Source organism: Lactuca sativa, chromosome 8 (genome assembly GCF_002870075.4).
Source record: "Lactuca sativa cultivar Salinas chromosome 8, Lsat_Salinas_v11, whole genome shotgun sequence".
Taxonomy (NCBI): domain Eukaryota; kingdom Viridiplantae; phylum Streptophyta; class Magnoliopsida; order Asterales; family Asteraceae; genus Lactuca; species Lactuca sativa.
Genome location: NC_056630.2, coordinates 131,337,173 through 131,353,346, shown reverse-complemented (window position 1 = coordinate 131,353,346; position 16,174 = coordinate 131,337,173). Strand labels below are relative to the sequence as shown.

At 37.1% G+C, this 16,174-nt stretch overlaps 1 protein-coding gene across 1 annotated transcript; it reads right to left on the bottom strand.

Moving 5' to 3' along the window:
• Positions 1-14,987: 14,987 nt before the first annotated feature.
• Positions 14,988-15,842, bottom strand: LOC111885157 (pectinesterase inhibitor 3). Its single transcript, XM_023881442.2, has one exon. The coding sequence runs from the start codon at positions 15,725-15,727 to the stop codon at positions 15,179-15,181; it is 549 nt and encodes a 182-aa protein (XP_023737210.1). The 5' UTR covers positions 15,728-15,842; the 3' UTR covers positions 14,988-15,178.
• Positions 15,843-16,174: the final 332 nt, after the last annotated feature.

Sequence of the window (16,174 nt, the reverse complement as noted above, 5' to 3'; positions counted from 1 at the left end):
TATTCTTTAGTGTTGAGCAATGGGTTAGGACTATATTTAAATAATTGTTGCTATTCGTCAGATATGGAAAGAAACATCATTTCATTTCATGGATTGTTTAGAAAAGGTTTCAGATACTTATTTGATAATAGTAATGGTTCTATTAATGTTTATTTGAATGGTGTCTTTTATTTCAATGCATTACCTTGTAATGGGATTTATGAATCTGTGATGGTTGTTGATAATTTAGGAAATGATGTGTTGAATATTTATTCGTCTACTACTCTAGATAAAGCATGCTTGTGGCATTGTCGCCTTGGCCATGTCAACAAGAAATGCATAGCCCAACACCAAAAGGATGGAGTGTTGGAGTCATTCGATTTTAGGGACGATGACGTGTGTGAATCTTTTTTACTTAGGAAGATGACCAAGTCACCCTTCACTGGCACTTGTGATAGGGGTGAGGTTCTATTGGATCTCATACACATCGATGTGTGTGGGCCCTTTAGATCCACCACAAGGGATGCTCTCCACTTCTACGTGACTTTTACGGACGATTATAATAGATATGGATATATCTAATTAATCAAGCAAAAGTCAGAAACCTTTGAAAAGTTCAAAGAGTTTAAGAATGAAGTGGAGAATCAGCTGGGCAGGAAAATCAAGATGCTTCGGTCACACCGAGGAGGAGAGTACCTAAGTCTTGAGTTTCACGACTATCTAAAAGAATGCCGAATTGTTTCGCAATTTATGCCTCCGAGAATGCCACAATTAAATGGTGTGGTTGAGAGACGTAATCGGACCTTGTTAGACATGGTTCTGATGGGTTTTATGCATAAGAACAATCCTATGTGCTCATACAAACCCTAATGCTTGGATCTATGTTTCTCTATTTTATATGCTTTGAATCCAAGACTTACAAACCTAGATCTATCATATATAATTCGAAATTATCATAAATAAAACATATATAAGTGTTTTACCTCTTTCAAGAGGCTTGAATCCTTGTAATCTTTTAGATCATGAGCTTAGAGTCACAATTGTAACTCCTCTAATGGTTCACAAACCCCACAAGAAAGAAGGAAATATAAGAGAGGGTGAGAGATGCTAAAATCAACACTAGGGTTTTCGTGGAATCAAGTGTAGCCTATTTCCATAGCCTAGGGGTCTTATTTATACTTACAGGCTGCTAAGGTTTCAGTCTAAACCCTAATGGACAGCTTAGCCACCAAGCAGCCCAAGGAACCTTCTGGAATAAGGCCTTGGATGAAAATATGATGGATCCCCCTCATAATTTCGTTCCCCCCTAAGTCCATTAGGTTCTCCAGCCCAAAACTCAACTATCACACATTTGACAGTTTATACCCGTTTATTTAATTAATCTCTTTTAGTCACCAAATTAATTCCTAATTAATTTATGACAAATACTAATTAAATAAATATGATTTCTCCTTTAATATATTATTCTTATAATATATTAATAAACCACAATTCTCTCTTTCTCTCTCTCTCTCTCTCTCTCTCTCTCTCCTTAAATTACCTTGTCAAGTTGCTTTGGAGAAGGCAACCCAAAAGGACCATGCACAACCGGGTCAAGTACATACCAAATATAGTTATGGGCTTAGACACTAATCCAACAGTCTCCCACTTGGATAATTCTAGTAACTATATCTCACATATGACTTCAGAATTCGATTAGCAATCGTAGCTCTTATACTTCGCTGTCAAATCTGATCAACTTGTCCTTCAAATAAGGGATCGTATAATCCTCTGTTCTAGATATCATGCTGACAATGCTTATTGTCCAGCATTTGTTCCTCAATTTCCGATTTGTTTGACATAGAATTTAGTTGAACACATCAACTTCATTCTGACCGGGCCCGACACATAAGTCAAACCAAATCGTCAAGTGGCCAAGATATCACTTTTATTCTCATATATTAAAAGGAACAGATCAACTTCGACTCATATGCATCTATTATTTACTAATTGAATCATGCACAACAATGTGTTTTATAACATCAAGTTACTAATGCGTTTACACATCATCAATGCATAACCAACCAGCAAATAACAACCATATCTCTAAGTTTTAAGACTATATGATATTATCGCTTTGTGATCACTTAAGGTAAAACACCACGAAGTGTACCAGCAAACTCGGGTTTATTCCAACGCTCAAATCATATTCATAAGCACTCATTAACTTTGTAGCAAACCATTGTTATGCCCAAAACCTTTTAGACAATCTACAAACAATTCATGACAGTCTTCATTCATATCTACTTCCAAAATATGAACGACTGTGGACTGTTTGAATAATCCTATCATTCAAGAAGTCAAAACATGCAAAATTGAAACAATAGATAAATAACCAACACAAGATAGTAGCTTTACTCATAAATAACACAACTTTATTTATTCATCAAATGTTAAGTACAAACTATCTATTACACGTTTCCTATCTATTCCAAACTTATATCATCCTTCAGCCCAATGTTCCAAGCGTGCTGCAAGTGTTTGACCCTACTCAGTCCCTTCGTAAGGGGATCTGTTGGGTTTTCTTCTGATGATACCCTCTTCACAACGAGGAGTCCCTCTTCTACCCGATGTCTGATAAAATTGTATTTTATGTCGATAAGTCAAGATCTACCATGATCTATCGGTTCCTTGGTCAAGGCAACTGCTCCTTCATTATCATAGAAATTTTCCATCGGATCCTTTAGGGATGGCATAACTCCAAGGTCTCCAATGAAGTTCTTCAACCATATAGCCTCCTTTGACGCTTTGCTCGCCGCAATGTACTCTGATTCGCACATTGAATCAGCTACGGTCTCTTGCTTGGAACATTTCCATGTCACTGCTCCTCCATTTAGGGTAAAGACCCAACCTGACTGCAATCGGTAATTATCCTGATCCGTCTGAAAACTAGCGTCACTGTACCCTCGTACCCTTAAGTCATCACTCCCACCGAGGACTAGAAACCATTCCTTGGTCCTTCATAGGTACTTAAGAATATTCTTAACTGAATCCAATGGGCTCTACCAGGGTTCCCCTGATATCTGTTGACCATGATCAAAGCAAAGGCCACATCAGGGTGAGTACAAGTCATAGCGTACATGATAGAGCCTACTGCAAAAGCATAAGGTACTCGACTCATATCAGCTATCTCTGCCTCTATACTCGGGCTCTGAGTCTTACTCAGATTGGTATTGCTTTGGATTGGCAACTCCCCTTTCTTGGAATTTTCCATACTAAAACGCTTTAGCACCTTATCCAAGTATGTATCCTGACTGATTCCTATCAGTCTTTTTTCTCTGTTTCTTACTATCCTTATTCCCAGAATATAAGCAGCCTCTCCGAGGTCCTTCATAGCGAAACATTTCCCAAGCCAGGACTTGACTTCCTGCAAGGTTGGGACATCGTTTCCTATGAGCAGTATGTCATCGACATTCAATACGAGGAAGCTCACTATACTCCCACTGGCTTTGACATATACACAAGATTCATTTTCTCTTCGTAGAAAGCCAAACTCTTTAACTTTCTCGGTAAAACAAAGATTCCCTCTGCGAGACGCTTGTTTCAATCCATAAATGGATTTCTCAATCTTGCATACTCTATTTGGATACTTCGAATCGACAAAACCTTCTAGCTGATTCATGTAAACATCCTCATCCAACTTTCCATTAAGAAAAGCGGTTTTCACGTCCATCTACCATATTTCATAATCATGAAACGCAGCTATTGCAAGCATTACCCTAATAGACTTTATCTTCGCAACTGGTGAGAAGGTCTCATCATAGTCAACTCAGGGAGTTTGAGTAAAGCCCTTCACAACCAATCGCGCTTTATAAGTATGCACTTTCCCATCCATGTCCGTCTTCTTCTTTAAGATCCACTTGCACCCGACTGTCTTGCGACCCGGTACATTATCAATCAAATTCCAAACTTGGTTGTCGTACATGGACTGAATATCGCTGTCCATCGCCTCTTTGCATTTAGCAGACTCCGGATCTGCCATGGCTTCCTTGTAGCCGCTAGGTCCGTCCAAATTTACTAGTGTACTAGTAGTAATATGAAATCCATACAATTGGGGTGGAACACTAGCCCTAGTGGAACGTCGAAGAGGTAAGGACTCGTTAACAGGTTCAACAGGAGTTTCCTCCTCAGGTTGAGTGCCAGTGTCAAAGGTTCCTTCATCGCTTTGATCTTAAATCTCTTCAATTTCAATTTTCCTCCCATTGTCTTCTTGGCTTATCAATTCCCTTTCTCGGAAAACACCTCTTCTAGCAACGAAGAAAACATTGTCACTCGGTCTATAGAAAAGATAGCCAAAAGACTTATGCGGATAGCCGATGAAATAACACTTCTCACTACGAGTTTCGAGCTTGTCGTGAGTCTTTCGTCTTACGAAAGCCTCGCAACCCCAAACCTTAGTATGTGCCAAAGAGGGAGCCCTCCTTGTCCACATTTTGTGAGGAGTCTTGGTAAACTTCTTGGTGCGAACTTAGTTAAGGATATGGGTGGCAGTCTCTAAGGCATACCCCCAGAACGCTATCGATAACGAAGTCCAACTCATCATAGAACGAACAATGTCCAACAAGGTCCGATTACGTCTCTCGGCCACACCATTCAATTGAGGCGTCCTAGGAGGCGTCAATTGCGAAACAATTCTGCATTCCTTTAGATAGTCGTGAAACTCATGACTTAGGTACTCTCCTCCTCGGTCTGACCGAAGCATCTTGATTTTCTTGCACAGCTAATTCTCCACTTCATTCTTAAACTCTTTAAACTTTTCAAAGGTTTCCGACTTTTGCTTTATTAAGTAGATATATCCATATCTGCTATAATCATCCGTAAAATTCACATAGAAGCGGCAAGCATCCCTTGTGGTGGATCTAAAGGGCCCACACACATCGGTGTGTATGAGATCCAATAGACCCTCACCCCTTTCACAAGTGCCAGTAAAAGGTGACTTGGTCATCTACCCAAGTAAACAAGATTCACACGTGTCATCGTCCCTAAGGTCGAATGACTCCAACACTCCATCCTTTTGGAGTTGGGCTATGCGTTTCTTGTTGACATGGCCAAGGCGACAATGCCACAAGCATGCTTTGTCTAAACTAGTAGACGAATCAATATTCAAAACATTAATTCCTAAATTATCAACAACCATCACAGATTCATAAATCCCATTACAAGGTAATGCATTGAAGTAAAAGACACCATTCAAATAAACAATAATAGAACCATTACTATTATCAAAAGATTATCTGAAACCTTGTCTAGACAACCCATGAAATGAAATAATGTTTCTTGCCATATCTGGCGAATAACATCAATTGTTTAAATCTATCCCTAACCCATTACTCAACACTAAATAATAAACATTGACTTTGGTCACAGGCGACGATCTTCTGTTTCCCATAATCAGGTTCATCTTTCCATGTTCCACCTCCCTACTTCTTTTTAGGCCCTGCATATCAGAACAAATGTGGTAACCACACCCTGTATCAAGAACCCATGAAGTAGCAAATGATGAGTTATTAGATTTAATAGAATACATACCTGCAAAGGTGGGCTTAATCTTCCCATCCTTTATATCTTGCAAATACTAAGGGCAACTTCGTTTCCAGTGGCCCTTTTGGTGACAATAGAAGCACTCTGCTTCCTTGGGATCGAAGGAAGGATTAGCAGGGCCTGCTTTGGTCCAACTTGAGGATGAACCATCACGGGGCTTCCCCTTTTGGTGGCTCTTACATGGAGCCTTCCTCTTTTACCCTTTCCTTGACCTATTGCCATCACAGGAGTGGCCACAGCAGGGGATGGTGCAACGGATTTGTCTTTGAGATTGCTCTCAGCAGTCCTCAAGAGTCCTTGGAGCTTGCTCAAGGAGACCTCTTCCTTGTTCATGTGGTAGGTCATCCTAAATTGGTTGTAGCAGGAGGGCAAGGAGTGGAGGATTATATCGATAGCCAAATCCTCATCAAACTTAACATTAAGTTTAAGAAGACGATCAACATACCTCTGCATTTTTTTTGCAAATGAGAGGTTATGGATTCTCCACTCCCCATCTTAGTGGTGATCATGTTAGTAATGATCTCATAGCGCTCTTGGCTTGCGCTCGGGTGATACCTGTCCAGGAAATCCTGATGCATTTCATACAGATACATGTCCTCATAGGACTTTTAGAGTTCAAGGTTCATAGTGGCCAGCATGCTGCAGTGAACTTTTGTAGCATCACGCTCGTGGGCCTCAAAGGCGGCCAACTCTTCAGGAGTAGCAACATCTGGGATGATCTTTTCAAGCTTTTCATCGAGGACATATTCTTTGTCCTCGTAGCGTGTGATCATGCGAATATACCTCATCCACTCGCTTAAGTTTGACGCATCAAATGTCACTTTCTGACATAGGTTCATCAACGAGAATGACCTAGAAGTGTTGTTGTTGTTGTTTGCATACATCTGAAAAGAAAAGGAACAAAGTTTGATTAGAAATGAATCCCTAATTAAACACCAAAATGAGAAATTAGGGCTACGATCCAATAACATTATTTACAACTTAGAAAGGGATGTCGTACTCTAAAAGTAAATAATTTAAAGATAAGTGAATGACGATTCACTAATTCTCACCATGAAAAACGAAAAAGAAATTTTGGTTTTAAATGAAAACTCCTAGATCATTGAGATACATTGAACTTTTCAATGGTATGTTTAAATCTCGATATGCACTTCAAATTTGCGACTGGGATACCGAGGATTGCAAACAAGTTGTGAATAACCATGCAAATCAACATGGTGCACTCAATGTCTCTATCACCTAATTAATGTGCCGGTAAACCACACATGCTCCATTGATCTATGACAAACATCGAGTCACCCTTCGCTACCAATGTCATCCCCAAAATTGATGTTTCGGTTAACCACACGCGCTCCACCAACTTTTGACAAAGGTATGAAGTGTAATTCCATCGATTAGCATCATTTTCACATTTTACACTAAAGTAACTAAGATTGGGAAATTGTAAAACATGTAGTTACTTTGTATCTTACATTATACTTTTAATGAGGAGAGGGTTGCCCTATCCTACCCGTTCGGCTAACGACCCTCCACCACTCAAGCAAGCGGTGGGTGTGAGTGTACACCCATTAAGCACCATTTTATAGGCAGCAACCTTATACCCACCTTATAGATTGACTTCGTGAATGGGCCAACTAACGGTAAGACTAGTAGTTTAAGTTATATATATATATATATATATATATATATATATATATATATATATATATATATATATATATATATATATATATATATATATAAATTAAGCTTGTAATAATATATATAATAGTATAGGGTTGAATTTTAAACTTGTAAAATTCTAAGGGTTTGAAATTTAAATTATTCAAAATTACACTTTTAATCACAAAATTCAAATTTCAAAACTTGAGGGCAAGTTTTGAACTTTTCAAAACAAAAGGGATCAAATAACAAATAATTTAAATTAAACAATTAATTTCATAATTATCTATATTTGACCGAATCTTATTTTAGTCATAAGGTAATTACCAAATAATTTTAAATAATCCATATTTATCATATAAACAACCAATATTCAAAATATTTGAAATTATCAATTGTTTTGGCAAGAATAATCATTTAATTAAGGTAAAATTCAGATTTTAACTTCAAAAAACAATTTAGGCATCAAATCCAAGACAAAACAGCAACTAAATCTCGAAATATCCTCTACCTGACGCACAAACTCGCCGAGTAGGGTCAACTCGCCGAGTTCAGATAGTGACTCGCCGAGTTGAGTCGGGCAAAAGCAAGAAAAACGATTTTCAGCAAGCAAACAGTTAAAGCATCACATACAATTGAAACCAATCATGGCTCTGATACCACTGATGGGTTTTATGCATAAGAACAATCATATGTGCTCATACAAACCCTAATGCTTGGATCTAGGTTTATCTATTGTACATGCTTTGAATCCAAGACTTACAAAGCTAGATCTATCATATATAATTCAAAATTATCATAAAGAAAATAGATCTAAGTGTTTTACCTCTTTCAAGTGGCTTGAATCCTTGTAATCTTCTAGATCTTGAGCTTAGAGTCACAATTGTAACTCCTCTAATGGTTCACAAACCCCACAAGCAAGAAGGAAATATAAGAGAGGGTGAGAGATGCTAAAATTGGCCCTAGGGTTTTCTTGGAATCAAGTGTAGCCGATTTCCATAGCCTAGGGGTCTTATTTATACTTACAGGCTGCTAGGAGTCTAAACCCTAATGGACAGCTTAGCCACCAGGCAGCCCAAGGAACCTTCTGGAATAAGGCCTTGGACGAAAATATGATGGATCCCCAGCATAATTCCGTTCCCCCTTAGTCCATTAGGTTCTCCAGCCCAAAACTCAACTATCACACATTTGACAGTTTATACCCCTTTATTTAATTATTCTCTTTTAGTCACCAAATTAATTCCTAATTAATTTATGACAAGCACTAATTAAATAATTATGATTTCTCCTTTAATATATTATTCTTATAATATATTAATAAACCAAAATTCTCTCTATCTCTCTCTCTCCTTAAATTACCTTGTCAAGTTGCTTTGGAGAAGGCACCCAAAAGGACCGTGCACAACCGGGTCAAGTACATACCAAATATAGTTACAGGCTTAGACACTAATCCAACAGGTTCGTTCTATGATGAGTCGGGCTTCATTACCAATAGCTTTCTGGGGGTATTCCTTAGAGACTGTCGCCCATATCCTTAACTTAGTTCCCACAAAAAAGGTTGCCAAAACACCTCACGAGATGTGGACAGGGAAAGCTCCCTTGTTGGTACATATCAAGGTTTGGGGTTGCAAGGCTTTCGTAAGACAAGAGACTCACGATAAGCTTGAACCTCGTAGTGAGAAGTGTTATTTCATCGGCTATCCACATAAGCCTTTTGGCTATCTTTTCTATAGACCGAGTGACAATGTTGTCATCGTTGCTAGAATAGGTGTTTTCCGAGAAAAGGAATTGATAAGCCAAGAGGACAGTGGGAGGCAAATTGATCTTGAAGAGATTCAAGAGCAAAGCGATGAAGGAACCTCTAACACTGGCACTCAACCTAAGGAGGAAACTCCTATTGAGCCCGTTGACGAGTCCTTACCTCTTAGACGTTCTAGTAGGGTTAGTGTTCAACCCTATTTTTATGGTTTTCATATTACTACTGAAGGGGATACGTTTATTAGTGATGAAACACTGATAAATTTGGACGAACCTAGCAGCTACAAGGAAGCCATGGCAGGCCCGGAGTCTGCTAAATGGAAAGAGGCAATGGACAACGAGATTCAGTCCATGTACGACTACCAAGTTTGGAATTTGGTTGATAATGTATCGGGTCATAAGATAGTATGGTGCAAGTGGATCTTCAAGAAGAAGACGGACATGGATGGGAAAGTGCACACTTATAAAGCACGATTGGTTGCGAAGGTCTTTACTCAAACTCTTGGAGTTGAATATGATGAGACCTTATCACCAGTTGCTAAACTAAAATCTATTAGGGTAATGCTTGCAATAGTTGCGTTTCATGATTATGAAATTTGGAAGATGGACGTAACAACCACTTTCGTTAATGGGAAGTTGGCTGAGGATGTGTACATGAATCAGCCAGAGGGTTTTGTCGATGCGAAGCATCCAAATAGAGTGTGCAAGCTTGAGAAATCCATGTATGGATTAAAACAAGCGTCTCGAAGGTGGAATCTTTGTTTTGATGAGAAGGTCAAAGAGTTTGGTTTTCTACGAAGCGAAGATGAGTCATGTGTATATGGCAACGCCAGTGGGAGTATAGTAAGCTTCCTTGTATTGTATGTCGATGACATACTGCTCATAAGAAATGACGTCCAAACCTTGCAGGAGGTCAAGTCCTGGCTTGGGAAGTGTTTCGCTATGAAGGACCTCGGAGAGGCTGCTTATATTCTGGGGATAAGGACAGTGAGAAACAGAGAAAAGAGACTGATAGGACTCAGTCAGGATACATACTTGGATAAGGTACTAAAGCATTTTAGTATGGAAAATTCAAAGAAAGGGGAGTTGCCAATCCAAAGCAATACCAAGCTAAGTAAGTCTCAGAGCCCGAGTACAGAGGAAGAGAAAGCTGATATCAGTCGAGTACCTTACGCTTCCGCAGTCGGCTCTATCATGTACGCTATGTCTTGTACTCGCCCTGATGTGGCCTTCGGTTTGAGCATGGTTAGCAGATATCAAGGGAATCCTGGTAGAGCTCATTGGATTGCAGTTAAGAATATTCTTAAGTACCTACGAAGGACCAAGAAATGGTTTCTAGTCCTTGGTGGGAGTGATGACTTAAGGGTACGAGGGTACAGTCACGCTGGTTTTCAGATAGATCGGGATAATTACTGATCGCAGTCGGGCTGGGTCATTACCCTAAATGGAGGAGTAGTGACTTGGAAAAGTTCCAAGCAGGAGACCGTAGCTGATTCAACGTACAAATCAGAATACATTGCGGCGAGCGAAGCGTCAAAGGAGGCTATATGGTTGAAGAACTTCATTGGAGACCTTGGAGTTATGTCATCCATAAAGGAGCCAATGGAAATTTTCTGTGATAATGAAGGAGCGGTTGCCTTAACCAAGGAACCAAGAGATCATGGTAGATCTCGGCATATCGACAGAAAATACCACTTTATTAGACATCGGGTAGAAGAGGGACTCCTCATTGTGAAGAGGGTATCGTCAGAAGAAAACCCAACAGATTCCCTTACGATGGGACTGAGTAGGGTAAAACATTTGCAGCGCACTACGAGCATTGGGCTGAAGGATGATATAAGTTTAGATTAGATAGATAAGAAACATGTAATAGATAATTTATACTTGACATTTGATGAATAAATAAAGTTGTGTTATTTATGAGTAAAGCTATTATCTTGTGTTTCTTATTTATCTATTGTTTCATTTTTGCATGTTTTGACTTCCTGAATAATAAGATTATTCAAACAGTCCACAATCGTTCATATTTTGGAAGTAGGTATGAATGAAGACTGTCATGAATTTGTTTTTGGATTGTCTAAAAGGTTTTGGACATAGCAAAGGTTTGCTACAAAGTTCATGAATGCTTATGAATATGATTTGAGCAATGGAATAAACCCGTGCTTGATGGTATCACTGCTTACAAGTGATCACAAGATGATAATATCATATAATCTTAAAACCTAGAGATATGGTTATTGTTTGCTGGTTGATTATACATTGATAATGCGAAAACGCATCAGTAACTTGATGTTATAAAACGCATTATTGTGTGTGACTTAGCTAGTGAATGATAAAAGCATATAAGTCGAAGTTTTTCCGTTCCTTTTATCCTAAGAGGGTAAAAGCGATATCTGGCCACTCGATGATTTGATTTGACTTATGTGTCGGGCCCGGTCAGAATGAAGTTGATGTGTTCAACTAATTTCTATGTCGAACAAATCAGAGATCGAAAACAAATGTTGGACAGTAAGTATTGTCAGCATAATATCTAGAACAGAGGATTATACGATCCCTTATCTGAAGGACGAGTTACTGATTAGAGTTGACAGCGACGTGTAAGAGCTACGATTGCTAATCGGATTCAGAAGTCATATGTGAGATATAGTTACTAGACGTATCCAAGTGGGAGACTGTTGGATTAATGTCTAAGTCCGTAACTATATTTGGTATGTACTTGACCCAGTTGTGCATGGTCCTTTTGGGTTGCCTTCACCAAAGCAACTTGACAAAGTTATTTAAGAAAGTGAGAGGATATTATGGTTTATTAATATATTATAAGAATAATATATTAAAGGAAAAATCATATTTATTTAATTAGTATTAGTCATATATTAATTAGGAATTAATTTGGTGACTAAAAGAGATTAATTAAATAAAGGGGCATAAACTGTCAAATGTGTGATAGTTGATTTTTGGACTAGGAAACCTAATGGACTAAGGGGGAACGAAATTATGATGAAGGATCATCATATTTTCATCCAAGGGCCTTATTCCAGAAGGTTCCTTGGGGCTGCTTGGTGGCTAAGTTGTCCATTAGGGTTTAGACTAAAACCCTAGCTGCCTACACTATAAATAGAGGCCCTTGGATGCAATTTTCAGATACTTGCTTCTAAGATAACCCTAGGGCCGATTTTTACTGTTCTTCCTCCTCTCTCATGATAGCCTTCTTGGTTGTGGTGTTTGTGAACCATTAGAGGAGTTACAATTATGACTCTAAGCTCAAGATCAAGAAGATTCAAAGGATTCCAAGCAAATTGAAAGAGGTAAACACTTAGATCTGTTCTTATGATGTTAATTTCGAGTTATACATGTTAGATCTAGGGTTGCAAGTCTTGGATTCATTGCATGTACAATAGAGAAACCTAGATCCAAGCATTAGGGTTTGTATGAGCACATAGGATTGTTCTTATGCATAAAACCCATCAATTTGTGCTTTTCCACCTTCTTCTACGACGTAGTCACTTAAGCAGCCCTACTTAATAAGTCTTCAATCCTCAGTTTCATATTCCGGATGGTATCCTTATAGTGTTTAGGTAGACGTGGCTCTATCCACTTGAACTTACAATTTTCATATGATATCAACAAAACAAACATATATTAGGGGGTTTTTTTTAGCCAAATGAAGTTAAAACTGAATGTAATTATCGATCGGTTTATAAACAGTGGCGAAACCAGATGGGGCGTTGGGGGTACTACAGCACTCCCAAAAAAATTGTTTTATGTATATAAAAAATTTATTTGTAGACATTCTATGTTATTTTGCCCCCAGATATTGAGATTATATCATGTTTTTTAATGTCCCAAATATGATAACTACATAGAATATTTATTAATAATGTTTGTACCCCCATATAAAAATTTCTAGCTCCGCCACTGCTTATAAAGACAAATGTGAATATAAAAACATCATTACCTTTAACAAAATGTATAATCAACCCCATAATCGGGGTTTATTGCCCATAAGTTAAGGTTTTCTCAATCTAAATGAGTGTTTTTTGTAGAAAAATCAAGACTTTTTGGGCAAAATGCTTTCACAGATTTACCTACTAAAAAATAATAATTTTTTGTGCTTTAACCGGTTAGAAGGTCGAACAAAATTCGTCGCTTATGTCTATGATTGAGTCCAGATGTGTGTCTAGTCAACTTAGTACATAAGCTACTAAGGATTGAAACATTTTGTTCTAAGTAAGCTTACTCTGGATGGCTCAAAGTTAAAAAATACACAAAAGAAGAAAAAAAAAGTAAAACTTAATGACCAACTAGAAAAGATTCCCCGGCGTTGCCGGGATCGGAAGGTACTGCTTTGTAAAGTAAAGTAGCATGTTGAATTGCATTGAGATAATCTGGTAAATGAAGATAAACAATGTTATCTAATTACATAAGTAAAGAAATCTAAATCATTATTTCTTGCAATAAATGAGGAAAATAAAGAAATGATCTCACAAATTGAACTTTATTGACATGTATGTCAGCGGTCAGAAAATCAATCCGAAAAATATAGACCGTTGCTTTTTGCCCGTTAATGTGAGGGTAATTTGGTCTTTTCAGATAGTAGGGACTGAATTTGTCACCATGGGTAAACCATATTGACCATTTATGTAATTTTAGCGGTGGTGGTGGTGATGGTGATAACAGATGGTGGGTGAGTATTTTTTAATAAATAAAACATTAATTTAAAACCAAAAAGAGAATGTTAAATCTAATAAACCACAGGGACCAATCGTATAATTTTGTCTAACAACAACAACAACAACAACAACAACAACAACAACAACAACAACAATAATAATAATAATAATAATAATAATAATAATAATAATAATGAAGGACTATTTCTTCCAAAATACTAAATACTAATAATATGTAATAAAATGTGAGAGTTATTAAAAATTCAAACCAAAGTGAAAGAGTTGTTTGTGAATAAAAGCATAAAGGTGAAGGGTCAATGTTGTAAGTTGGAGGACCAAAATTGACAAAAAATAAGTCACGTTAAAATCTTTCAAAACTTTAATATATATATATATATATATATATATATATATATATATATATATATATATATATATATATATATATATATATATATATATATATATATATATATATATATATATATATATATATAGGGTTATGTTATTTTGTTTTCACTATCTATTTGATTCTGGACCAATCATTTTAGTTATTTTAATAAAGCAATTAATACATATTACATGTTGAAGATATAATGGATATTAATTACATCTTCAGCATTTAATATACATTAATTACTTTTTTAAAATAACTAAAATGATTGGTACAGAATCAATCATACATGCGCACAATAGATAGTGAATGAACCTAACTAACTCACTCTCTCTCTCTCTCTCTCTCTCTCTCTCTATATATATATATATATATATATATATATATATATATATATATATATATATATATAAAATAATAATTAAACCAAAACCAAAATCAAAACTTTAATGTGCTCAGTGCTTTCATGTTAATAACCATATTTTATATCAACATTTTTACACATTTATATGCGTAAAAAAAAAACAAACAATTCAAAATCATAACAAACTAATTTTTTTTTCGGAGCATCTCAAAACAGTTGTAACTGACTAATATAATTTAGTAACTCATGAAGATAAATGTGTGTATGAGATGCTTATTTTTTGAAGTTATTAATTATTTCAAATGTGTGATTTTAAATTCTCAATATTAATTTCCACACCTGCTAAAAATGTTATCGTCGTTCATGGATGACCAATGTACTCTTAAAGAGGAACATATGTAGTGCTTTTTTTTTGCCTACTTCTTGTACCATAACCAAACCATTATGTTGGTTGGCCAAAAGAAAGAAAATTTGGATATAAAGATAACAATGTCCAACTATTTACGTTCCATATTAATTGTTCTTTTTCCTTAGATGGAACGTTGCATATGTGACTAATATAGTTTTGGCAAGAAATGAATTATTGAACTTTATCGATTATCCATCATCTTATTCTAAACCATCTAATCTACATGAAATACAAAGATTAATTACATAATAAACTTACACTAATTACATATATAATTAACTTACACACACATATTCATTCATTGATTTGATAAATTATTAGCGAAATGATCAATGATACTACAGATTTAAAATGAGGTGAGGTCAGGGGTGATCGAGGCGATTGATGAGATACAGAGCATTACTGGTGACTTTTGCCACATTTGTTATCTTCTTTTTGACGTCGGATCTGACCCTCCCTTCGATCTCCTTGAACCCATCAAGACATGTATCTTCGTTTGTCAATGCTGCACTCACCCATGTCTCGGCATTGCTCATCTGCCACCTGAATGTCCCTCTTCTCAGCTGCTTCAGTTCACCGAGCGTCTTTCTGAGATCGTCGACGGAATCCGATATCTGGGAAGCGCAGTCCTTCACCGCCCCTATCTCCCTTTTGTTCGCCTCCTTCTGCAGGCCGGAAAGAAAGTCGGACGCCTTGGAGGCTCGAGAGAGGCTGACTTTGATGGCGGCCTGTGCTAGCTCCCGTGGGGTAGTGACGGGGCCTTTGTATAAGGTGAGGCTGGTGACACAGACCTTCGGGAAGGTGGCGTGTAGGCATGAGGAACGGACTAGATCTGGAGAGGGGGAAGGTTCTACGGTTGTGGCGACGGAGAGAGTATAGAGGATGAGGAAGAGGGCGGCGAAGGTAGCCATGGAGGAGAGGAAGTGAAGCTAGTTAGCAAAGTGTGATTGGTAGTAGGTGGGAAGCAACTAAATAGGAGACCGTCAGAAAGAGAAGATATTAATGTGACTGAAACAACGCGTGATGGGCTCACCCTAGCATAACATAAAGAAGTAGCAGTGAAATAATGGATACCATTTGAAAGAGCTTTTTATTATACGACTAAATCCGAATATAAAATCTGTATACATTTTTTTTATGAATATACTTATAAAAATAAATATTATAGATAAAAGATTATCCCGAAATGACTGATTATATTGATGATATATCCATTCGCAAAAAAAAAAAAAAAAAAAAAAAAACATTAATCAAGAAGCACCATATTCAAGATTAATTAATTACGAGTTGGATCGTTCAACATCGGAAGAGTAGGATATGAATGACAAAATTACTTACAGTGCACTATAACAAATCAT